Source organism: Alligator mississippiensis, chromosome 14 (genome assembly GCF_030867095.1).
Source record: "Alligator mississippiensis isolate rAllMis1 chromosome 14, rAllMis1, whole genome shotgun sequence".
In the NCBI taxonomy this organism is placed as follows: Eukaryota; Metazoa; Chordata; order Crocodylia; family Alligatoridae; genus Alligator; species Alligator mississippiensis.
Genome location: NC_081837.1, coordinates 42,076,858 through 42,101,510, shown reverse-complemented (window position 1 = coordinate 42,101,510; position 24,653 = coordinate 42,076,858). Strand labels below are relative to the sequence as shown.

General features: G+C 45.0%; 2 protein-coding genes across 20 annotated transcripts in view; both read right to left on the bottom strand.

Annotated features, from left to right (window-relative positions):
• The window catches only part of LOC132244902 (complement receptor type 2-like), a 47,601-nt gene extending 36,421 nt beyond the window's left edge, over window positions 1-11,180 (bottom strand). For 3 of the 12 annotated variants that reach the window (XM_059717669.1, XM_059717671.1, XM_059717675.1), the window contains exons 1-8: window positions 8,814-8,999; window positions 7,203-7,373; window positions 5,883-6,071; window positions 5,244-5,343; window positions 3,686-3,771; window positions 2,703-2,915; window positions 1,729-1,911; window positions 309-515 (exon numbers count right to left, since the gene is read on the bottom strand). In XM_059717669.1, the coding sequence (XP_059573652.1) occupies window positions 309-515; window positions 1,729-1,911; window positions 2,703-2,915; window positions 3,686-3,771; window positions 5,244-5,343; window positions 5,883-6,071; window positions 7,203-7,290 (1,066 nt within the window). In that variant the 5' untranslated portion in view covers window positions 7,291-7,373; window positions 8,814-8,999. Of the gene's footprint in view, window positions 1-308; window positions 516-1,728; window positions 1,912-2,702; window positions 2,916-3,685; window positions 3,772-5,243; window positions 5,344-5,882; window positions 6,072-7,202; window positions 7,374-8,813; window positions 9,001-11,060 lie in introns of those variants that run through there. The other 9 variants (XM_059717676.1, XM_059717674.1, XM_059717673.1 and 6 more) reach the window with 5 other exon arrangements.
• Window positions 11,181-11,838: 658 nt separating this feature from the next.
• Window positions 11,839-24,653, bottom strand: part of PFKFB2 (6-phosphofructo-2-kinase/fructose-2,6-biphosphatase 2) — a 28,928-nt gene continuing 16,113 nt past the window's right edge. For 2 of the 8 annotated variants that reach the window (XM_059717691.1, XM_059717692.1), the window contains exon 14: window positions 11,839-15,402. In XM_059717691.1, the coding sequence (XP_059573674.1) occupies window positions 15,379-15,402 (24 nt within the window). In that variant the 3' untranslated portion in view covers window positions 11,839-15,378. Of the gene's footprint in view, window positions 15,403-16,016; window positions 23,532-24,653 lie in introns of those variants that run through there. The other 6 variants (XM_014609136.3, XM_014609137.3, XM_014609139.3 and 3 more) reach the window with 5 other exon arrangements.

The window sequence follows — 24,653 nt, the reverse complement described above, 5'->3', positions numbered from 1 at the left end:
ATTAGTCTCCAACGAGGGATGGTCCTAAGGGCTTGTGCCCAGTGCATTCAGGACTTGAGAAGGGCCCTGGATCTCGGCTGTACGATACATCAAGACCTGATACATCCACCCGACACCACACCCTACAAGTGGGTATTTCTATGCTACAACAGAGCAAGCACACTTGGAGCGACTCTTTCTTCCTTTCTCTCACCCGCCCACCCTCACACTTTCAGCCACTCTGCTTTTGAGTACGAACCCAGCGTCCTTCACTGCTAATAACACTGCGCCCTAACTAGGCTAAGGAAATGGCAGATTCATATACTCACTCTGACACGGACTCGGATCTTCAGACCACTGAAAGTTACTTTGACAGGTAATAGTGAACTTGTTCTCTCCAGGCCTGAACTCATAGCCTGGCCAACAGGTGTAGGTAAACACAGAGCCCACTGGAAACTCGGCGCTCGGCTCTTCGCTCGAGAAAGAAAAGGAACGTTGCGTAATCCTATCAGTCATGGGGGGGTCATCGCAACTGCCTGGGGGGAGGAAAAACAGTTTAAGAACAAAATGAACGAGGAGCGATGGCTGCAGCTGGAGAATGCTCTACAACACCGGCACACGGGAAACGTATATGACCCTGGAGCAGAATTTAGCGCAGTCATTGCAACGACGCTGAGTAGCAAAGGTAACAACTGTATCCCCACTTGCTGCAATCTGCCCGCCCCGGAGACAGTCGCCTGGAGTTGAAGGCCGGAAGGACACGTGAGTAATTTCAGACCACACAACGGCCTCAGCTAGAATCCCTGTGTTCGGTGCAAAAGCCTTTGAGCTGCGGCGTCACGGGACTGCGTTAGTAACATCAGAAACGTGCCCGCCATCTGCACGGTGCAAGGGGTAGTCAGTTCAATGCACGGCCGCCTCCAAAAGCCCCGGGCGCTCTTATACCGAACCCACCCTGTGCATTTGCCTTCGGTGAGGACACGCAAGTCCTGCACCCAGATCCTGTCCTGAGATTTCTGACTAGCAGCTCAATATTACTTACACCAACTAGCAATTACATCCTCAGCTGCCCTGCTCCAGACACAACGACCCCATTCAGGACTAGGCGAAGGGTTGGTGATATTGCAAGTAAGGCAGGAAAATAAAAAAAAGATTCAGATCCTTTCTTACCCCGACCCCAGTGAAGTCAGCCCAAAGCTTCCAGTCAATTCACTGGAACCAGGATTTCAACCTTTGCTTCTGCAGGCCCAACTCCTGCTTTTTACTGAAGCCATTTGACTTCACTGCACGGCCACCATGACCCCATCATCACAGGCCAGCTTCTCACTTGTGGAACAGCATAGCTACACTGCTGGCATTTACCCCACCTGAGGATGTGGCATCACTGCACGGATTTCTCATCATCATCAACTCCTCATCATCTCTATAGGGCACATTCTTAGTCCCTTTGAAGTGAGCGCTAAGACTCGCTGGTTGCAGTGGGACCAGGTATAAGCCTATCCTGCTTGAAGTTTCGGCTTCCTAGAATCATTTTCCTCCCCAGAGCAGCCAGGAATCGTTTCTAGGAGCACAGCAAAGTGCAGCACGGAAAGGAGTGCTCATGTGTTAGGCAGGCTGGTGACGAAAGCTGAGGAGCTCGAGCCTGCAGGGTCTATTCAAGCCCCACTCCCTCTTACCTCACCAGAGTCTCACCCAAGCAATGCTTACAGGGTGCGTTAGAAGATGCGGTAGCCAGGACATGATACTTACTTCGTTGGCAAACTGGTACTGAAGGGCTCCAGGTACTATTCTCATTGCACTGAATGGTGCTGCTGCCATAGAGAGTATAACGTTTATTACACTCAATCAACAGGATGTTTTTGAAGGTATGGAGAGTGGTGTATCTGTTCATTACTCTTCCATTGTCAAGGTTCGGAGTTTTACAGTGAATTGCTGGGGAAGAAAAGTATGAGTTTGGGAGATCTACTGTTAGATGCCTGTTTGGGAAACAATACAGGGTTTACCAGGAATCCCTGAATAAGCACATGGACAGAGAGATAACATTTTCTAACCACTCCTCCACCCTCCCCTCAACTTGCATTTATCTATTTACATAGTTCTAACATTTCAGTAAGGTAAGGCAAAACAGCATCAAGAGGATGCCAGTGTGGTACAACACCAAGCTTCCAAATTAGGCGCAACAATTTTTTTTGCCCAGCTCGGCATATGGCTTTTGCAATTCAGCCAGGAGAACATTCACATGTGTTCCGCTTGGAAGTCCAAACCCAAGTGCTTACAGCAGTTACCAGCACAGCCTTTCATTATTCCCACGTTACGTGAACAAATAAGATGATGCCAGGGCAGTTCCAACAGCTCCCACGGACCATCAGGTTATCGTGATGTCTCTCCCTTTCCCTCCGTAGCCCTAGAGCCTTCTGCTGCAGAACTGCTATTCAGGTTGCCTTGCATTGCTGATGGTCACTAATTCAGCAGCTGCAGTTTGAGTGATAATTTGCTCAAGAGGAAACCAAATGAAGAATAACTGCTTTCTACCCCACTTCTCTCCTCCCCGCTCCAAGCCTCGTTTTCTCCTTTCTTCTCTATACCGAGTTTCTTCTCACTCAGTATGTTCTCCTCCTCAGTTTAAGCTGGTAACTTGCTTGTACTGTTACAGTGCACCAGTTACCATGCATATATACACAGTGCCGACATTACCCCAATTTATGGGAACAGTACAGGGTCACCTTTGCATTCAGGGGGAGGCCCACTCCAGACTCCATTATGATTATCCTGGGATGTACAGTAAATGGAGGCTTCTCCAACAAGCGAGAAAGGAATCTCTCCTGGCCTGACGTTGTCACACTTGTAAGTGACTGATGTCCCATAGCTGAACTCCTCCAAACTCACTGCGTTGTGTGTCCCATGGTTTATTGTCGGAGGAGGCAAACACGGTATCACTAACAAAAAGAAAGGGGGCACGGAAATGAGAGAAAGCGAGCGAGACAGAGAGAATTTAACTGATGTTGTATGCAATGTCTCACAAGAAGAAGAGAGGCTGAAATACAATGGGCCAGAACCCGTTTAGTTGTGCCAAATGAGTGTAGCTCTACTGAATTCAAGGGAGCTGCAATCATTTATGCCAACAGATGCATCCTGTTGACTTCACTCTATATCAACTGGGGATCTGCCCTTAGGCTCTAATGGCAAGGTGTTAGCTCAACTAACCTGATGGAAGTCCCACTTCGGTAGTTAACCCTATCCCCTGAACTCCACCTGCAGTATCAGTGGGTTACGATACACTTCATTTTCTGTCTTCAGCAATTACTGCTCTTTTTTGTGAATGAGGCCTGCTACATGCCACCCCCGGGATAGCTGCACTTGAATGACAAGCAAAGGGACAGGATCTGGAAAGCACCTGAAGATTGCAATGTGCCATACGCATGTTGGCACTTTGTATCTGAAGAAAAAGGATTTGGTATGAAGTGTCCAAATTCTATTAACCTAGAGCATGACTGTTAGGTGATTCTCTCTCCCTGCCAGACTTATTTGTAAAGTAACAGACTTCTCTGTAGCATGGTACAGAAATTAAAAGTAAAAAACTACAAGCGTAGCCTGCAGGGAAGCGCTAAACTTGATTCCTATTTGATTCCTAGCAGAGGAACAAGCCTTTTTCATGATCAAATCCAATTAGACTTATAGCAGAACACTATTAAATGTCTCTACTTACATTGACAAACTGGCACATCTCGATCCCAATTAACACCGCCTTGTACAATCACACACCTGGACTGTGAACTTCCAATTAATCTGTACCTGAATGGAACAGGGGACAGGAGGCGAGGGATGCAAACTCAGACTGTCTATCATCATCAAATGGTGCTGTTTTCTGATGAGATTAGAAACTTGGCAGACAAAGATACTGTATATTAGGCATAGTACATTCAGCTTTCTGTAAGGCATTGGATTTGGTACCTCAACACATCCCAATTAAAAACTAGCACTCTAGAAACTAACACTTTACAACATTAATGCAGGAATTCTTGCTACAATTTATAAAACAAAAACTCTAACTGATGGATTTCTAGGAGGTCACTGTATTTAGGAACAACATCCCTAAGGAGTGCTTGCAGTAGGATTCCTGCAGGATCTGTTTTTGACCTACCATTAATTCAATACTTTCACGATTTGACAGAAAACACAAAATCATTGCTGACAATTTCCAGGTGATATATTGGCAGACTGGTGAATAAGAGCTATCTGGATTGCTTGGCAAGGCAGGCTCATATGAATATCATACAAGGCCATGCATCTAGGAGCAAAAAAGATTAGTCAGTCATGATTGCAGCATGGGGAAAGGAGGCATGCATTCAAATGCAGGGACTCTGAAAAAATAGAGAAGCAAATAAGCATGGGCTCCCCTGGAGATGCCATAGCTAAGAGGACTACAGTGATAGTTGGAAGTATAAGCGTAGGACCAGTCAGCTAAGGAAGGAAGGTGATGTTAAAGTACCATGCCCAAGCTATATGCTTCAAAAGAGAGATACTGAAATATTGCTGGTGCGATGAGCAAGATTTGAGGTTTAGAAAAAACAACCTGAGGGGAAAAGATTAAGGAAGGCTTGGAAAGATTAAGGTGACTTGAGCTCTAAATTCCTAGACTGGCAGAAAAGTTGTGAGAGTAGAGGGCTCTAATTGATCAGAAAAAGGCAAAAGTATGACCCACAGGCTGGAGGCTGCACAAATATCTGTTTGTTACCTCTAGTCTGAATTTCACAGCAAGTGTCACAAGCTGCTGGAACAACTTACTTGCAGATATGCTGGAGTCTCCCTCACTTAGAGCCTTTTAAGCAAGATGAGAAGCTTTCCTAAAGAATATGCTGCAACTGAAGTGCAACATAGTGTTTTCATGCAGAAATCATGGGTTGAGCTTCTCTGCCCTGTGTTATTCAAGAGGTCAGACCTGATGGTCATTGTCAGGGAACCTGGTTTTAGGCGATTAAAAAAAAAAATCCCCAATTTTTGGATTTAAAAAAGTAACCCAAAAAATCCACATTTTTCCGTGATTAAAATGACACACTACTACATCTATATCTATCTATTAGTGGTGTTTTCTTTTAATCATGGGGAAATGTGGATTTTTTGGGTTACTTTTTTAAATCCAAAAATTGGGGATTTTTTATTTATTTATTTTTTAATCAACAACAACCAGGATCACTTGCCATTATGGGCCCTACTCTAGGCCTTAAAGTCTATGTACTAGTCAATACAAGCTGCTTGTTACTTACCCGTCTTCACAGGTGAAATTTATTGTTGAACCGAACTGGAGATCCGTAAGAACGGCCACTTGGCCATTGTCTGGTGCTGCAGGATGAGGGCATGGTCTTCCTAGAAGACAAACACATTGGAATTACTCTTTATTTATGCGTGTTGATGACTTGGTAAAATATAATACCAGGGAGAAGCAAAACTCCCGTCTCCATTAAACCCCATCCATTTTCTCCAGGGTCTGTCAGATCAGGACACACATCCTTCTCGGTAACTTGGAATTTTTGTACACATTGGTTTAGATTAATTTCCCTTCTATCGACATTTTTATTTGGGAATATTGCACACGTGGCATTTAGGATCCTTCTTCTGGCAGAAGTATTTTTTAGTTATACACCAAATCCCATGTTTAGCCCAAAGAAATTCATTTTTAAACTTCTCCGGGAATGCCAAGCAAAAGATGGAAGCAGCCAGTAAAAGATTTCAGTCTGTCTTGACCTAGTTTCGGGTAGGAATTGACAATTTACTGCTGAGAAACTCCATATTTCATCACTGCTTTTGCCCCAGCATGTGGTCTCCCTCAGCCTCCTTAATTAAAATAGGTGCTGAGGATCAATTAGATTTTTAAAGAAAGGAAATAAATTACATAAAATACTCACCAGTACAGAAAGGATAAAAAGGGACTACCCACTCAGAATTGCGTTGGCAACGAAGAGAAGATGTTGAACGTTTGGTATAACCTGGGCGACAGTTGAAATCTACTGTGAACCCAACAGGAAAAGAAGTCCTATTACTGTAGTCCTCTTTTGGCACAGCATAATTCAGACGTGGTAGTGGGCCACAGGCACCTAGTGATAACAGCAACAACGAACAGTGAAAAACTGGCAAGGTAAAAAACTACAGGAGTTGAGACTCCCTTGACTCAAATGCCAGGAAGGTCTTAAAACACTCGACCTCTGCTTCCTAACTGAACCCCTATTACCTCATCCGCTGGTTTCTGATAGAGACTGAGTTTAAAAAAAAACCTGAAAAAAGCCAAGCCTACATCAAATAAGTCGAAGTTTCCCTTCAAGTCAGGGAGATATTAGTGGAACAGCCTGCGGTGGAGGTTCAAAACGCAGCAGCGGTCTCCTGTGCAGGTTGCCTGGCAAAGCCACAGTGCATCGGTATTTTCATTACTGACCACGGTTTCCAGGCCTTGGCCAGCCTCCAGATGCTGTAAGAAGGCAGCTGGGCTGAGGCTAGGCAGAGCTAAAGCTAACGGTACGTCTCTCCAGCTGGCTCTGCAGACAGGGATGCAGTAGGCTACCAGGGAGCTAGTACAACTTCCCTTTGTTCCAGCTGTGCAGAAGGAAGTGGCCCAAGGTGTTCAGAGGGAAAGTGCTAGAGTTAGGTCAAGAAAAGGTTTGTCCTATCTATTTAGCCTCTTCAATGGGAAAGGCAACTTAGTCGCTTCTCTCGTCACCAATGATCCACCAGTGGAGAAGTACCCGTAAGTGCCTGCACGAGCTCTGCGATCTCCCATGTAGCCTGGCAAAAACCTGAGCCTCAGACCAAAACTGGACGTTAGGTACGTGCTTGACTTAACATATAAATGCTTATCCACGCTCCTTGGTTTTCCAAAGTCAGTCTAGGGGCTCTGATCAACTCTTTGCCTTTCACCTCATGCAGCCACTTACACCAGCAAAGAGTGAATGCAAATGCCTGCACTCTTGATCTGGAAGCACGGCACACCCTGCGTGCACTGCTGCACATGACTGCGGGTGTGGAGCACTGGACCCCTTACGTCTTGGGATGACAAAGGCTCCCATATGGATTCTTAGACTATCAAAGACCCAGAAGCACAGGGGCAGCAAAGAAATGGGAAGTGTTCACAGGGGAGGTTTCATTCTTGTGGCATGAACCTCAAGAACCAGTTTTGTTCCACTGAGGGCTTGAGTCGACTCAGATGGATTTGCCTGGTTCTCACACAGACTTACTCTGAACAGCAACAACGAGAGCAGCAGCACATAATATTCGAAGGGTGGCCACATAACAGTTCTGGTCCCCAGGGCACAATGATGCCATCTTTCCTTTGGCTGGGCTCTCTTCTTCAACACCTAGCAGGGCTTACCACATTGTCCTTCCAGACTAAATAGCTGCAAAAGTAGCTGGTGGGAGAAAGAAAATACAATTTGTTACATTTAGGGGAAACCCATTTTTAAGTTTTCAGGGCAGCTTTCACAATGGGGTCCTGGAGTCTGACTGGAGCTCTTAACTACTGCAATATTAATGAAAAGGGGAGTTCAGCTCCTAAGCTGGTGTGAACTGGTATAGGTCCAGCAAGGCCACGCTGATTTACATCTGCTGGCGGTCCCAGAACTGGGAGGAAGGTTGAGAGCATAAGTGAAGTAAAAACAGATCCTTTTGATAGGGGAGGAAGAAAAAAAATTGAGTCCAGTAATGATACCTCCTACACGTTTAATTCTGTCTCATGCCATTGCATTCTTTAGGGTTGTGGTTTTCCCTTATCATTCAAAATGAAATCTCCAGGAACAAGAATACAGTAGAATTACTTAGTTCCTGTAGAATTACTTAGTTCCTGGCTCTAACAAAACCTGCCTCAACTCTCACATTTCCCTGGCACATTCATAAAGGAAAGGAAAATAGGGCTGGAAGGGACCTCAGGAGGCAGTCCCCATTCAGGACAAGCTCATCCCTTGCTTTAATCACCAAGATAAATATTTCTCTAACTTCACTTCAGCTTCCAGCGACATTGAGACTTTACAGCCTCTCTAGGTGACCCCTTTCCAGGGCTTCACTACCTGCACAGGTCTTCCTTATAGCCACCCTAAATTCTTTTTGCTGAGAATTTAAACCCATTACTTATTGTCTTTTTCCCTGTGAAAATGAGGGGCTCCATCCTCCTTGTAACTTTTTTTAGTATTTGAAGACTATTATTGAGTCCCCCTGCAAGCTTTTTCTCCAGAAGGAATAGTTCTTCCAACCTTTTTTTAAGGCATGTGCCCTAGACCTCGCCATTTTTGTGCTCTCCTCTGCAGTCTTTCCAATTTGTCCATTTTCTTGCAGTGCGGTGCCTGAAATTGGACTCGTCACTCCAGGCAAGGCCTCACCACTGCTGAATACACCGGTGCATACATACACTCCTGTACCGGTGTATTCTGCTAGCTTCTTTGCAGTATTACATTGCCAGTTCTTCACGTACCTTTGCAATCCCTTATAAACCCCAGGCCCTCCTTTGCAAGGCGACACCTAGTCAGCTCTCTGCCTCCCATTCACACTTGTGCATTAGATCGTTCTTTCCTAAGTGCAGCCTTTGCATTGGTCTTTCTCAGCTTTCTTTCCCCTGCAGCCCTGTATCCCAAAGCCTAATGCTTTTTGCTTCTCTTTGCTTCGCTAGCTCAACCTCTCCTTGGAACGACATCTGGCTTGACTTCATTAACCAATATTTGTGCTTTTTGGAATATTTGTTATAATAGATTCTACCAATTTTTCATGCTTGGAGGGGCCAGGAAATCCAAGACTATTCACTTCCTCTGGCTTTTTCTTGGAGCAGCACTGATTAAACTGCAGGGCCTTAGCTGACTTACCTGTATGTTGGCAAGAGACAGAGAAGGGCAGGCGAATTGGTTCCCCCCAGATGAAACAATGCCTCCGACTTCTCCAGTCTAGTTTCTCCTGGCTGCAGGCATCGCACTGCTTAAAAAGGAGCTAGCCCAACATGCCCACACACAGAAATGCACCAAAATGGAGTTACGGTTTAGAACGGGGGTTGTACCACCTTATCTACCAATGATTAACTCCTCCTTTAAAATGACAAGGAAGTAGTAGAGCAAATGCACTTCAGCCCAAGCCGATGTCGACACTGTTTATTTTCTGAGCTGATGTGCCAGCTCTTTACCGAAAATGATCTGTAGGAGAAGTTCCCTGGAACTTGGATGAATAGGTTATTGTTTGTTCCAAGAGCAAAAGAAGACTGGCGGGCAAGCTAAGCCCACGGGTACCTGGTAAACCATGGTGGGCCACTCCACCATGCCTGAAGGGGATCATTGCCATGACAGCCCAACAACAATGGTATATACGACTGGAGGCTTTTCGATCCATTTTTGGTGGGTATTTTGAACCCACACAGTTCCTTGTGATCTCTAAGGGAACACAGTGGCCTACCACCCATAAGCCTTGTCACACCACATGGTCAAATGTCCATCTTCTGGGTCAAATCCTGGAGTCCTGGCTCAGGTCCAGGTAAATGCTCCTTGATACCAACGGGAATTTCGATGGTTCCTGCATCTTTGGGATTTGGCTTTTCTGAGCCTTTGCTTCTTCCCCTTCAGACTGGTTGCACTTTGGGTGCGTTTGAATGTTCTTACCTCACCAGTCCTAGCACCTTAGGAGTATACAGGAATCGTCTAGTGGTCCTTATACCCCTGAGTCCTGTTTTCTGCACAGAAATGGTTTATTGAACCAATGTGGGGTTCTCCAGGAATTTAACTTGTCCAAGTGCAATATCAGACTACTGCAGCAGAGACTTCTTCTGGGTTTACCTGATGCTCTTTGCTGCAGCTGCCCCGGGGAGGCTGTTAAAACACACACTCAAGTGACTTCTCACTCCTTTACATGCCACTTAAAGGGTGAGAGCGCACAAATACCATCAAGGCACAGACCAAAGATTTAATTCTGAGCCACCTGGCTCCATACTGGAACCATGTCAGTGGTGACTATGAGAATGGAGAGACGATCATGGATGGCACTCTTTCTAGAAAACAGGTGAACCAGCATAAAAACCGCCCACAGAATTGGCACTACTTGTCTCCCTTTATCAGTGTATCCACTTCGGATGAGCGGTCAAAGGCTGATGGAGCCAGGGAGATGGGGCTGTCCCCTGTCCCCTAGCAATGGTCTTTGCAGGGAAGGGCTGGGACACCAGTGGGGCCGTGTGGAGGAAGTCTGATCTCCAGCAGCCTCTACCGCTCCTGTGGATCACACAGGTTATCCAACAGCTCTTGCAGGCACTAAATCCACGTGGAAACGAATATCAAACAGAAACGACAAAAACTAAGCGAAAGAGCAGCACAGGTTGTTTACTGAGGTCTTTCTTGATGGGGTCAGCTGGGCTTTTTGCCTCCTCAGCGCTGGAATTTTAGGTTTTCCAAGTAGAGCGTTTCTATTTCTAACAGGGACCCGAGTTCAGCCCTGGTCATCTCGCACGACAGGAACCCTGCAGCTTGCGCACACTTTCACAGGTGTCATGAGGGTTGTGATCTTTCCGGGAGAGGCTTAGCAGAGGGACCATCACTAGGTGACCCCAAACCAGCTTACATGTGTCTGTAAATTGAACTAAGCGCCACATTTGCATTCTCTTCTTGACCCAAGGTTGGATTCCCAGAATATTACATGGGAGATGAACACGATCTTGTCTGTCTCGCATTTCTATCTCCTAATAAGACCAGAAACAGCATTTCCAAGGAAAGCAGTGATGTTTAAATAGAGCTTCCTACAGGCACAAGTAGACTTCTCTTCTCGTGCTCCTGAGAAAACATCCTGGTAAAGAGGCTTGTGAGCAAGGAGGCACTTAAGACATGCAAATAACACAGCAAACTAGGGACAAGACAACCCAAGAGGTTCGTATTTTAACCCAGCAGCAAAGGGTCAAATGTAAAAATCAGGAAAAAAATATTTTGAATGAGATTTTTTTCTAAATACCTGAATCCAAGACAAAAAGCAGCAGTCCAGCTCCTGCTTTTGCTTTGGTCAGACTGTGCTGCATATTGGCTTATTTTGTGCCGCATGCTTGGGCAATCTGAAGGCAACCTACCGACACCGACAGGGTTACTGACCTCAAATCAATATTTGCTGCTTCTCTGGCACAGCAATGCAGCTCGTGTCAAAACACAGGCCCTCCCCTCAAGGTCTCATTTTTCAAATGGCTTCACAGAACAGCAGAAGATACGTTTGTGCTGAAAACCAGCTACCTTATCCATCGGTATCTAACGTCCATCTGAAGGAGAGCGCGCTCTGCTATCTGCAGCATTGCACCACGGCAGGGGATAAGTCAGGCACCATAAACATCTAGATGAAAACCTGTATCCTACAATACAGCACCACAATGTCAAGAGGTTTCCTTAACCCACAGCTCTGCCTCTAGCACTGGAAGGGCAGGGAGGAGGTGGAAAGCGAGGGAGTGGAGGTGGGTGGATAGGAGAGGGAAATGTGGAAGCTGGAGGAAGCTGTTCCCAGAGAAAAGCTGGCAAATATAAATCCTGAAACTTAAAAGGCAATTAAAAAGCACCCAAAATTGATTATTTTTTTTTAAATATCATGATTTTTTAAATTAACAACATAGATTTAGGAGTGGGGAGGCTAACTCAATGATTCAAGACCAGTGTTAAAAAGTCTTTCCCAAACCTTACCGTTAGCTGATTTTCCAGGGCCAGACCAGCCTGATCTCCTTTAGATATTTGAATTTTACCTCTGTGAATGATTTCCACAAACTCCTCAGATTCCCAGACATAACTGAAGCTTTTTCTGTAGACCCCAGTCATTGATGCAAAATGTCCCTAAGACACCTTGCCTATTGCAACAAAACCCAGCGGATAATAATGGGGAAAAAGAGACTTATTTTCAGAGATTCTTTATTGTAAATGAACTTCATGAAGGTTTATGCAGAACTACAACCAAGCCACAGGCATGTTGGAAATACCCTAGTCTTCACCATGAAAACAAATATTAAAAACCAATAAAAGTATCAAAATTCCAGGTATTCTTGGGGGAAAGATCCCAACCGCTCACAAGATAAGGAACAAACATGAACACAGCTCCTAGGTAGTGGTTTTGATCCTGCACGCCTTACATAGACAAAATTCAGACTCCACAAGAGGAGCAGGATCTTTCCAAAGCAGCAGCAATGCACATGTCACCATAACTGAGGACAGGAACTTTTCCCATACAGCTGGGACAACCGCCCCCCAGCATCACAGTTAGCACTTGATGCACAAATGCAGATCACCCCTATTTGGGAAGGGAGTTCCTACAGGATTCAGCTTCATGGATGACCAAGCAGATGATGGGGATATGGTACTATCAAGCAAGACCCAAGAGCTCTTAACGTGAGGTATTAAGAGGAGAAAGAAAAAAAAGGAGGAGGTGGAAACACATTCTGAAAAGCATCCGAGGACCGCCATGGTCTAGATGGCCAGGGAGTGCCAACAGTAACGGAGACCATAAGAAGCGCACACAGATTCAAGCTTCTCAGGTGATTAGCACCTACATTCTGGTAGGGAAAAATATATTACTTATCTCTTGTAACAATTAAGCATAAGTCAAGGAAAGAAATGCAATTAACTCTGTAACAGCATGCAATGGGATTCCAGCAGGTTGCGCGCAGACCGATTACAGCACAGGGTTATTTTCCCTTGCTGCAATCAGGGCCATTGTTTCTACAGAAGTAACTGGCTTAGGCAGTGAGCTCATGAGCTGAGGCAGGACGATGCAGGGAAGTGACTGCAGATGCCAGGATGTGACAACCCTCAGGACTGCCCCTCCAGCAAGCTCTCTCCTCCTGTGCATGCATTTGTTTCTAATGCAGTGCAAGTGTCACGGAGCCAGCTGGAAGAGAGGGGACCCTGCTTCCACAGGAGTCGTGGGAGCAGCTCATACAAGACAAATGACCTGAACTCAGACTCCTCATCAGCTCACCCCTCAGCCCGAGCTATGAGATGCTCAAGTCCTCCGGAGCACCAAGGCCTTGTAGTGGCTCTAGGCAGGGGGGAGGACAACAGGCTACAAGCCTTCCATTACTAAATTCCAACAATGGGAGAGGTCACAATTAAAACAGTTTGATTAATTATCTATGAGCAAAGGGATCTGAGCTCTCCGCTTCCCTAGACGTGAGCTCGATCCTTCGAAGTGCTGACTTACTTCAGACCAAAGGCAAAGCAGCAGCTCTTCTCCATTAGACATACAATCCAACATTTTCAAGCTTGCGACTGAACATGGGCACAGGTCATTCTTATTTAAGCGCTAGAAATAAGGGATTTCATTTACAGAGGTGCTGGACTCCTATAACACCCCCACCTGAAATCACCGATAAGGACAGGTGCACAATACACCAATGAAAAAGCTCCAGTTGAGTGGTTAAATAGGAGTTTTTGTATTTAACCCTAAATTGTCAAGGAGAAAATTCTGTCCTCAGCGCATGGAGAAAGTTTCAGAGTACGACAACATGGAGTATAACAAAAAAAGGTTAAGATTTACAGGAGAATTATATATAAAAGTCTGGATTAAATTTGCCGCCAACACAAAACCACCAGCACAAAGCTTACACATTTCTGAAAATTAGCTTTCATGTGATATATAGCCGTTGTGCTGCCCATGTGCTTGGGGAGAATGCCACCCTCTGTGCATCAGACAGTGCAATGTAAAGCTACATTATAAGCTATTTAAGGCTACATGTAAGGCATTTAAGGCTACTTTATAAGCTATTTACTTTCACAGTTCATTTATGTCCCAACTGAAAATTTGCTCCAGGCCTAAAAGCTTGGCATCTTTAAGAGTCATAAAAATGAGGTTTCTATTTTAAAACTGCACGCACTGCTGCTGCGCAGAGACTCTGAACTTTAAAAACACAGACGAGTACAGCAAGGAGGAACTGCTGGTTAATGTATGAACAAAAATAGGAGGGAAGGAGAAAGGAAATGACACCCGTGAGGATAGGGTTTAGGTTATAGTTCAGATCTAAATCAGGTTTGGCATCTGGAATCACTTGCAAACAGGCCTGAAGGCTCGGACTGTTCTCCCACAACCTCACTTCAATGTGCAAGACGTGTGGCGAGATTAGCCGATCCCACAAAATTCATTTGTGATCCAAATTTGGGGACTCGGATGCAAGCCCGCCAGAAACGCAAAGGGGCACAATCTCAAGGATCCACTTTGTGGCCCATAGATGGCTTAAAATTAGGGGATGCATGTGGTCTTTTGATAGCTGGACAATAAGGGTGTCTGTCTAACCCTAGGAGCTGGAGTTCACTGGCCAAATTAAATGTATCACTATAATTACTTGGAATCAGCGGGCATTTATAGTTGAGCTCCTAGAGCCACTCTAATTGAAGTACCCGGAGCGTGACGCATCAGCACCCCCAGGCTGAAAAATGGTCTCGAATGAGCTTTCAAGTGCCCCCGCTGCCATTTTTCAGCCTGGGAACGCTGACACACACAACACTGGAGTCTGCCGGGGTGCAGTAATTAGCACAGTCCAGCAGACTCAGTTAATTGACTCTGCTCCAACACATTACAGTTACCAGAGAAGCAGCCTTTCTGCCCATTGCTCTCCAAGCAGAAATGTAAAATGGCCTTGAATTCATGATCCAGGCTATGTCAGTGGGAACTGAACTGCAAAAAAACCCCCATCTCTTCTATTTAACAGATGAAGTCATCCAAGAAGATTCATCCTTTGCGCAGTTCCTTGGTTTTTGTCCTAATGCCATACCTTGAGAGCCTTAGATATATGAAATAACAACAACAGAGCCAAACTCCGAAGCCCACGCTCAAAGTCAATGGTATCTACGACCTGAACACCAGGTATGAATTGAACAAAAACATCAGGATCAGGTCCAACAACCAACACCACCCCGTTGAGAAACTCGTATGGCAGGGATGAATTTGGCCATATTTGGTTATGCACAGAGGTTGATGTAGGAAATGATTAGAAAAACCTGGAGCAAACTCAGTAGGATCAAGTCTTCAGGACCGCGTGCTCTTCTCAAACACTAGAACGTGGTATCACAACATACGTATATAGACTAGCACTCAACCCCCGCTCTCCACCCCCCTGCTCCAACACACACGCGCATACACTCACACTTACAGTATTTTAAAAGAGAGTGCAAAGTTTCCCTGGGGGGTTCCTTCAGTCCCTGCTGCGAGTCATTCTAGCACGCACAACAAGGAAAGCTCTTTATTGCAGACAGTTTCAAAGGCAGCTGGACACACGTTACCGGCCCCAAAAAGTGCCAGACTGGCTCACTGTGCTTCCATGTATCCAGAGACAGCCACTCCAGCCAACATGCTGACTCCAGTAGACTTGAAATGCAGGAGAAGAATTGTCCTTTACAGTTTCCATGACACGGCCAGCCAAGTTCAAGATGAAATCAGAACCCTTTACATCACTAAACCAGCCATCCACTAGAAATGAGAAATCAAAGGGACAAATTATAACCAAGCAACAATGGAAAGGAGGCAAACCAGTGAAACCTACCCAGACGCTGAAGCCCAAACTACTTACTGCTAATTACCAATATATGTTAATTGTACGTACACACACACACACACACACTCTGTAGAGCTATTCTCTCCCAAACCACTCCTACAGATTTCAGTGGGGAGAGTTGTGGTGCCCACCAAAACGAGACATCATTTGTTTTCCCCTGCTCTAGCAACGAGCATCTTCCCAACCACACCTTTGCATTCATTATCTGATGTACTCCTACACAATTCTCTCCTTCGATTTCATCTCTGCATCAGAGAATAACAGCTCTGAATGCATCCAGTTTGGTCCTCCTCTATGCATTTATTTCCCTTCTGAGGACTGGCATCACCTGTGAGTATTAGGATAAAAGCCAATGATTTTACTTGGGAAATGACAGCCTCAGTCCACACAGACCTGCAAAATGCAGGTGTCCCTCAGGCTGGTGGTACTTCACTCGTACACTTTTGAAACCAAGCATAGGAAAAACAAGAAGAGAAGATGACTAGAGTACACGCCGGGAAGGAATGCAATAAAGAAAGCAGCCTGGCAGTTCAGGGTTACTTCATTTTATTTATCTGATCCACAAGAAGGTTTACAGCTCCAAGACAAAACATTAAGAACAAAAATTTCCACAATGGCTATTTTGCAGGCCTGTCTTTGAAAAGTTAACCACGTGAGACATCTTGCTGGTTTTATGAGATGCACCTTCTGTACACGGAAATGTCCTAGTGGTGGTTCGATCGTGAGTCAGGGGAATGCATTCCTGTGAGCAGAAATGGAGTATACCTTTGCAGACACACAGCTACATACATTCAAATGCAAAGGCCACAATGTTCAAAAGCGGCCACTAATTGTGTGCGCCCAGCTAGAGGGGCTGAGCTGCAGACACCCCTGAGCATCAGCCCGTCTTGCACCAAAACCGTTCAAGGGGCCCATTTGAAGACTGCAGCGCCACGGTATAAAATCAGCCTCTGAAATGTTTCTTATGGTACAACCATCATTCTTTTGCAGACCAGAGAAAGAACTCGGTCACTGATTCCATATCGAATATTAGCAATTCACATTTTCTCTTTTAACTACAAATAGTCAGGAAATCCATAGACACTGCATAAATTGAACCTGTGATTTACCAACAAAATAAATATTTGGTTAAAACGCAAATCCCTGTTCCAATCAAATCAATAGCAAGGGATTTAAGACAAACTAACGGCAATTTAAAAAGTTGTTGTTCTAGAACAAACTGGCCGAGAGCAGCACATTCGGATGGAGCAAAGTGACATCACTAGAGAAGAAACGGGCTGGGAACAAGTTGCAAGATAGGTTTTATTAAGTTCTATCTGCTTGTTTGCACCCCCGCCCCGCCGCCCCAATGACCTTGAGTTTTTTCATTTTAGAGACTCAAGCAAAGCACAGATAGGGCTAGAAAAGCAATCTTGCAAAGACAGCATTGAAGAGATCCGCTGTTTGTTCGTCAGTGGGAAAAGGAGCAAAAAGACAAAAGCGATAACCCTCTACCAAGGGAGGAATTTCAACCTCGCTGATAAAAAGAAAAAAAAAAAATCACATTAGCTCACTTTGCAAGTGAAGAAGAGGATCTATCCAGTTGGAGACCTATTTAGCAGGGCTCCCTTCTCTTAATTAATCCCTGGTAATTAAGATTCAGCAAGGCAGGATTAGATTGAGATTCCCTGCGGCTTGATCTCACTCCTAGCGATACCATAGCAATGCTCCCTTAGATTGCAAAGAAAGTAGGATAAGTCTCATGGTGAGGCCTGAAGCATAATGTAACTATCTGTCTTGCCCACACAGGGCTGCAAATATGCTTGTGTCAAAGTCCACAGATGGTACTTGAAGACACGCAGGGAGCTACAAAGTACAACAAAGAGATGCCTTTTTTTGGCATCTCTCCTGGCACCATCTAAAACATTCATTCTAGCATATAAAATATAATGGAGCAGCTGCCAGGCTGGACATTTTGTGCGCTACTGCAGCTTTGGTAAAATAGTCGCATTGCTTTATCATTTAAATAGAACTTCTATGAATCTGTTATTTAAAATATATATCTTAAAGTTAAGAGTAGAAGACAAAACAAGGCACATCAACCTGAAATTCTTAACACAGTCCCTTATCCTAAGGGATGTATGCATTTGGAGAGGGAAACGATGGAATTGCAATTAAAAATGTTACAGAGTTTCACATTAGGTACAAAGTGCAATTAAAATCCTATCGCTGAAGGATGCGCTGTTAACAGCTTCTGAAGGAAATTCCCATCCTGCCGACATATGCCTGTTTATAACCATTCCAAAGAAGTTATTCAGATCCGGAGCGCAGAAATGTTACTCGTCTCGACTCAGACGGCACACCCCTCCCTGCTTGGCAAGAGGTATGACTGGCATATGACAAGGGTAAGACATAAGTTGGACTTGAACGTGCCGGTTTCTTGGTGCTACAAGTGAGGGCAGATATGAGTTCTCTTAATCTTCCAGTGAGAACATGTGCATTAGATGCCTGGAAAAAAGTAACTGAACCAGCAAGTGTTTTCATTTCTATGCAGAGAATCATAGAAAAGGAGGGTTGGAAGGGACATCAGGAGGTCACATCTAGTCCGACCCCCTGCTCCAAGCAGGGCCAGCCCCAGCGACATCATCCCAGCCAAGGCTTTGTCTACCCAGGTCTTAAAAACCTCCAAGGATGGAGAACCCATCACCCCTCTGGGTAACCTGTTCCAGTGCTTTACTACCCTCCTGGTGAGAAAGATTTTCCGAGTATCTCACATAAATTAAGTTCTCCATTGAGAAGGGCTTGGCATACAGTTCAGAAGCACAACAGCTCAAGGGATGGGCAAATGTACACTAACTATTTGAAAAAGGGAGAAGCTGCTGCTGTTCCAAAGGGCGCATCAGCTCTTCCCTTCTGTCATGGCTAGGATAGTTTAGGGATAGTAAAATATTGCATCTATGCAAAGGGTCAGTCTAGAGGGATGCTGCCTGAAGTCCCTTCCAAAGGTCTGATTTTATGATCAATGGAAATGAAAGACAAGCACACTGCCTTTGAAATATAGGAAGTCATTAGATTTCCATTCCTCAGAGCATCATATAGTTAGCATCGGAAAGTATTTGCAACGGTGATAAACCGCACACATGAATTCATGGAATATTACTTTCTGCGGGGGGTACTCTCACAGGTGTTGTAGGATGTGCGCTTGGCTTATGCAATGGCTGGAATACCTCATGGGACTGGAGGGGAACAGGAGACATTCAGGGCAAGTGGATCCACGAAATGGTTTTAAAATACCGTTTTTCCCCATTAAAAGAAAATAACTGATGATCACAGCCACTGTGACAGTTCAGTGGTGCAAAACTAGACAGAGAAGCTCTCCATCAGAAAGCAAGGGAACCTATAAAGGTTTTCTTTAAAAAAAAAAGTTGTTGCATGATCAGTTCAATAATGTAAATCGAGTCCTGCTACATTCATTGACAGAAATACATTGCCCTTATACAGCACCTTTTGCTGGAGAATTTCAAAGCACTTTATAAACGCAAGTATTATCCCAAGAAGGGAAACTAAAGTGCAGAGATTACAAGTCCAAGGTCAAAGCTGTCGGCGGCTGGATGGGAACAGAGCGAGAAGTGCGGCCGACTCCAAGCTCCCAGTTCCAAAACATTCTTCTTGCTGTCTGGATGGACGTGGCATTTCTAAGGCCCAGCCTTAGAGCTTAGTACATTTTACTGGCAAAAGTTTTTCAGTTTCTTTTGACACCACACCCTTAAGCAAAATCATTTCTTCAATGTAGCAAAAGAAACAGGGCTGAGTACTGGAAGTGCTTTGGACATTTCATGTTAAATGGCTACAAATGGACAAACACCACACCTTCCACTGTATATCCCAGAGTTAACCTCAGACTAACATCTATGGCAGCAGACAGCCGCAACAGGCAAAGCTTTCTAGGAAAGAAAAAAGAGTATTCAGTACCTGGCAAACAGCCTTTCTGCAGCGATTTCAATGAAGTTACCACAAATGCATGTGGAATAAAATTACTGCTCCACAAGGGAAAGAGCAAAAGTGTTGCAAGAACTGTATAAACACACAAAGAAAACCAAGGACACCTACCAGCAGCCACCAGAGAACTGAGTATAACCAATTGCTATGTTGTACAGTCAGGTTCACCAATAAGATAGATAAACTGCAACATCAAAGCTGCAACATCGAAGTCAAAAAGGCAGTTACACATGTACTATTTGCATTAAGATTGCATTCAACTATTTGCATTAAGATTTGCCAGCGACAGTCACGGAGGTGATTAAAGCAGGGCTAGAGATGAGTTTCATAACCAGCAGGGTCATAGCAGAGCAGCACAGGTGCAAAGTGGAGTGAAGACAATTTCCTGGCCATTCTGTACAAGTGACAGGAAAGGCCTCTCTCTCTGGACTGCCTTACTCGATGGCTGAGATAGAAATCAAGGGCTCACAGGCGCTCTTGTCTGCTCGCTCCCTGGAGAGAAGGGATAACACACTATTTATCTGTCCTCTCTAATGAGGATGTGAGAACAAACAAGCAAATAGATGCTACGGTATCCTCCCGCCCCATCCAATGCATCCCTCCAGCGGGGTCATGGGATACAATAGAGACAAGTGTCATTACAAACCCGCACACACATACCACTGAAGCACAGATCCAAAATCTCTTAGGTTTGAAGGATCTCAGGCCTCGTGCTCAATTTACTCAACTCTCAGCTGAAGTCACTGGGAGCTCAGGGTGTTCCACACCACCCAAAAGTAAGCCATGATTAAATCATCCTCACTACGCCCCTGAGAGGCAGGCCAGCGTTCCCCCACATAGCGAACATAGAAGAGAGCGGGGAAGACAGCAAACGCTTTGCCCCACACCTCAGAGCAAGCCAATGTCCATGCTGGGATTAGAAGTTGGCTATTTCCTGAACAAAGCTGCTCAAGGACTGCAGGATTTCCTCAAGCAGGTAATTAATATCTTAATATAGGTCGCTCTGGAGTGATGAGCATTAGGGGCTGCGTCCCGATGTCACCTCTGTGCATGATCCTCCATTCGTGTCAGGAGGGAAACTTGGTGCTCTGATCCACAGCTAACTACTGCTGTCAGCATTTCATGCTGCAGACCGGCACCCAGGCCCAAATCCTCCCCTGGTGTAATCCCGCCGAATGACCTCTGTGGGGTGACCCCAAGGGTGGATTTGGCGCAAGCTACATTGTTCTTTTGGGCCCGATGATCTTGCTGATCTGGGGTAAAAGGCGTCATCCCACAGATGGCCTACACACTGTATATGCACTAGTCAATCCTCTTTGGACTCTCACGCTTGCCTCTGCAGAGAGATGACTGGCATCAAGCAACACACGTATGTATGCCTCCCCCAAAACGGCCTCGCTTTAATTTGCGGGACAAAAGGCAAAATGATCCCCTTCTGCCCCATGCATTGATTTTACTTCCAAAGCAATTTCCATGCAGCTAGATTCAAGATAATTCCTACTTACTAAACAAACCCAGAGAGACAATGCATACAAGCTCTTTTCAGTGGTACTCACACGCAAGCATTTCCCACTTGAGGCTGCAAAGGAAAAAGAAATAGCACAAGATAGCATATACCGCGTTGTAATAAAGACTGAAATCCCCTCCCCAACAAAAAGCATTGCAGCAAACGAGATGAGAGCTAAAACAACCCCCAGAATCTCACGTTGGGAAGAGACCATCGCAGACTTGTTATGAGAACCGGTGATATGATACAAGCCAGGCAAACTGCACCCTGAAGCATCGATAAAGCTGAGCTAGTCATTCAGCTTACCGGCTGCACGTTCATTTATATGGCTGTGTCCAATTCAGCATCATCCCTCATAATAGGCAGTGTTCTTATTAATGGCGGAGCAAAAAGAAGTGATTTTTACAAAGCTAAATTTAAAAAAAAAAGGCTATTTTAGGTTTTAAACGATTGCATTAGGATGGAACCCAAACTCACACAAGTGAGGAGTGGTCCTGAGCATCTCCATTTATGGGCCACCCTACTTAGGCACCATAAAGGGGCTGACGTTCAAAAGGAGCCTGGTATTCAAAAGGGCATGGTCTGAAGGGTCTTAAGTTGGATGTCCAATATTAGCTGTCACTTCCAAAGAGTTGGGGATGTGTTTTACTGCAAGCACCTTAGAATTACTGAACTCACATTGAACTTTGGGTTCATCAGAAATTACTTCGTTTCATTGCTTGGCAGATAACAGAGCAAGGCCAGCCTGAAAACTGCAATGCGCTGGCGAATCAAGACCAAAACTTTTAAAACTGTCACGCTCCAGTCTTTAAGCCGGCTGAAGTACAAACACAGGGGATGCTACTTGAACAACAAAAATAGGTTATATTTCATTTTTGGCTACTCCCAAAAGTATTTGTTGGCTCTTGTGTACTACAGCAGCACCGGGTTATAAAGCCACCGCTGGAAACAAGACGGAGGGAATGTTTAAAGAGGTTTTTATTGAAAAAAACCTGTCTTTAACATTGAAAAAAAAACCATTCTTCTGTTTTGTTTTTTTGACTAGCTCATATGCTAGCAGGGGGGAAAAAAATGATCCCAAGGAGGTCTATTAAATAGTTAAGAGACTGGGAGCTGTAATTGTGACTTGCCCTGCTGTCCTAGGAAAAGGTGGAATCTTGTCACTGATCGGAGCCCTGTTTATCTGATGCAAGACACAAGAAGCAAATAATGGGGAGGAATCAGACTTCACTTTCTCCCTCTCTCACCTTCCTACATAAGCCAGTGTCATTCCCAAGAGAACTGCAGCAATCAGTGCCAGAGAGCAGTCCAGCAGCACGCTGGAAATAATTGCTTCACTAAAGATGGCAGGCCCTGGAGAGAGGAGCAAAATGCAACATAGGTGCAGCTGCAGCAAGAGCCTGGTTCTGAAAAGACCCTCACACTGGCTCACCAATCTGTCTTAATATTGACTTTACAGGTCAGAGAACAGTTCAACTCCCAGCCTCTTCCATGCTTGGTCTCTCCCCTGGGGCTCCCAACAACTGAAGCAGTTATAGCCAATTCTGCGCTGGATTTCTTTGTGTCACTGGGAAACTGGAATAAGAATCATCACCTCTCTCCCCCAGCTCGTTCCTCAAGGAACTGGGGACAAAGAGAAATAAAAAAGCAAATGGGGCTCCACACGCACACAGCAAGGAGCGAGTCAGGCCTACATTTTAACAAAGCAAGTAGGAAATAAAATGGTAGGGTTTGAACATGAGACACTTTAGAAGTTGGACAATTAGACATCGAGGCACCCAAAAATCTATGGCTGCTTTTGCAAATTTTGGCTCTCATGTACAGAGATGGTAAAAGGAGGACAGAATGATCAAGTGCCTTGAAACACCCTCTGATCACAGCTCGAACCAAGAGCCTGCAGAACAAAAAGGGCAGGAGCAGCAGAGTGAAGAGGCATGGCTACTCCTCATCACGATCGAGCCTGCAAAGATGCTGCTAATCAAATCGCGCTGGGATGAGAGGACCATTTAGCTGCGTATACCTTACAGCATTTGGACTTGTAAACAGGCCGCTACTCTTACCAATCTACCCATCCTGCTGAGGAGTGGCCTACTTTAAATTAACCAACCAGAAAATCAGCATTATGCGAGGAGAGTCACCCTGCCGGCAGCATGCGACTGTAATGCTTCTGGATGACAGTTCCACTCCAAGATGGTGTTAATAGGTTTGTCATCTTAAGTTATTCTCAAGATTGGATGGTGATGGAAGGTATACATGCTAAGTGGCTACTTTTGCACTTCAAATGGAATCACTGGAAATGATCAGTGACTGTTTGATCGTTAGTTGTGTGCGCGACTGTGTGAAGGGATAACAGAGATGAGTTACCACTTGAACACTGACTTGTAGCTTCCGATGGCGACTCCCATCCTGAGCCTCTGGGAATACGAGAGACTCCAGCGGGCTGAGAGGCCTGCTCCCAACACTGTAATTTCGCGGGCGCTTTATTGTGTCCGCACTGGCCAGAGGTGTAAAGCTGTTTCTTCTCATCCTTAAGGGGGTTTGGTTCTTTGAAGGGTTGGTCTGATTAAAAATGGAGGATATCACAAGGAATGAAAAGCAAAACTACAATCTGAAATCAAAGTCATGCCAACACATTTCGGTGACACCGCCAACACCCTGAAGCTACTGTAACCACCAGCCGAATCCTGCCTCGGCTCTGTGTGCAGACCTCCTATTCAAATCAGTAGGAGCCTGACTCACAAAGTCCAGGGATGTCCACGGAAAGATGTGCCTCTGCAAAGGACCAGGACAAGGCCTGTGCACCATGCAAGTTCCCCAGAGGCTGCACCCGAAGAGCTCACACACAGCGGACACGTTGGGTCTCTGGGAAAATTTAAACTACAGAGTGAGGGCAGGATTGGGCCCACTGATGGTAAAATAAATAAATAAATAAATAAATAAATAATCTACCTAGCACCTTCTCAAAAGCGGTTAGAAGTGCTAAGCCAAATACTAGCCATTCCCTTTATCCTCAATCCACTGAACATGGAACAGCTGAGAGACTGCTGCAGTCAAGAAAATGCTGAAACAGTCTAGTGACAAGCACAGTTGCAAAAGTTTTATTTCCCTTTCCCCTCTGTAGTGAAGATTTTGTTTATACAGTTCAGATGAAACCATGCATTAAATATAATCAATTTTCCCAATTACTTAGATTTATCTTCAAGCAGCTCCATATTGCCAGAGGAAGCAGAGACGAGACAACTGCTAACTCTTCCCTGCAGACAACTGAGTATCATGTAACAATGGAGTAAAAGTACTAGCCACGTGAGTCTGAATTACAAACACCAAAACTACATTAGCCACAGAAAGTTTTGCTGCTCATCCTACTCTCACAGTCTCTACTCAGTTCAGTGAAGCTTTACCCTTGTAAGTCACCGTCCAAAGTATCCCCCAATGCACACCTGCTTAGTACTTACCATAATGGAGCTAAACAAAAGAAATTTAGATGACAGCAAGAGTCAAAATAAATATGAATGAATGACAGACAGTCTCTTTTATACTCACCTTCAAAGGACTGGACTAAACAGAGAGGCAAAAGCCCAAGTTGTCAAACATGGGTCTATATTTAATAGATTCATTACAGAGACCCTGGTCTAGCTGCGCAGAATTTGGTATGGGGCCTCCAATTCTGAGCCTTTCCTT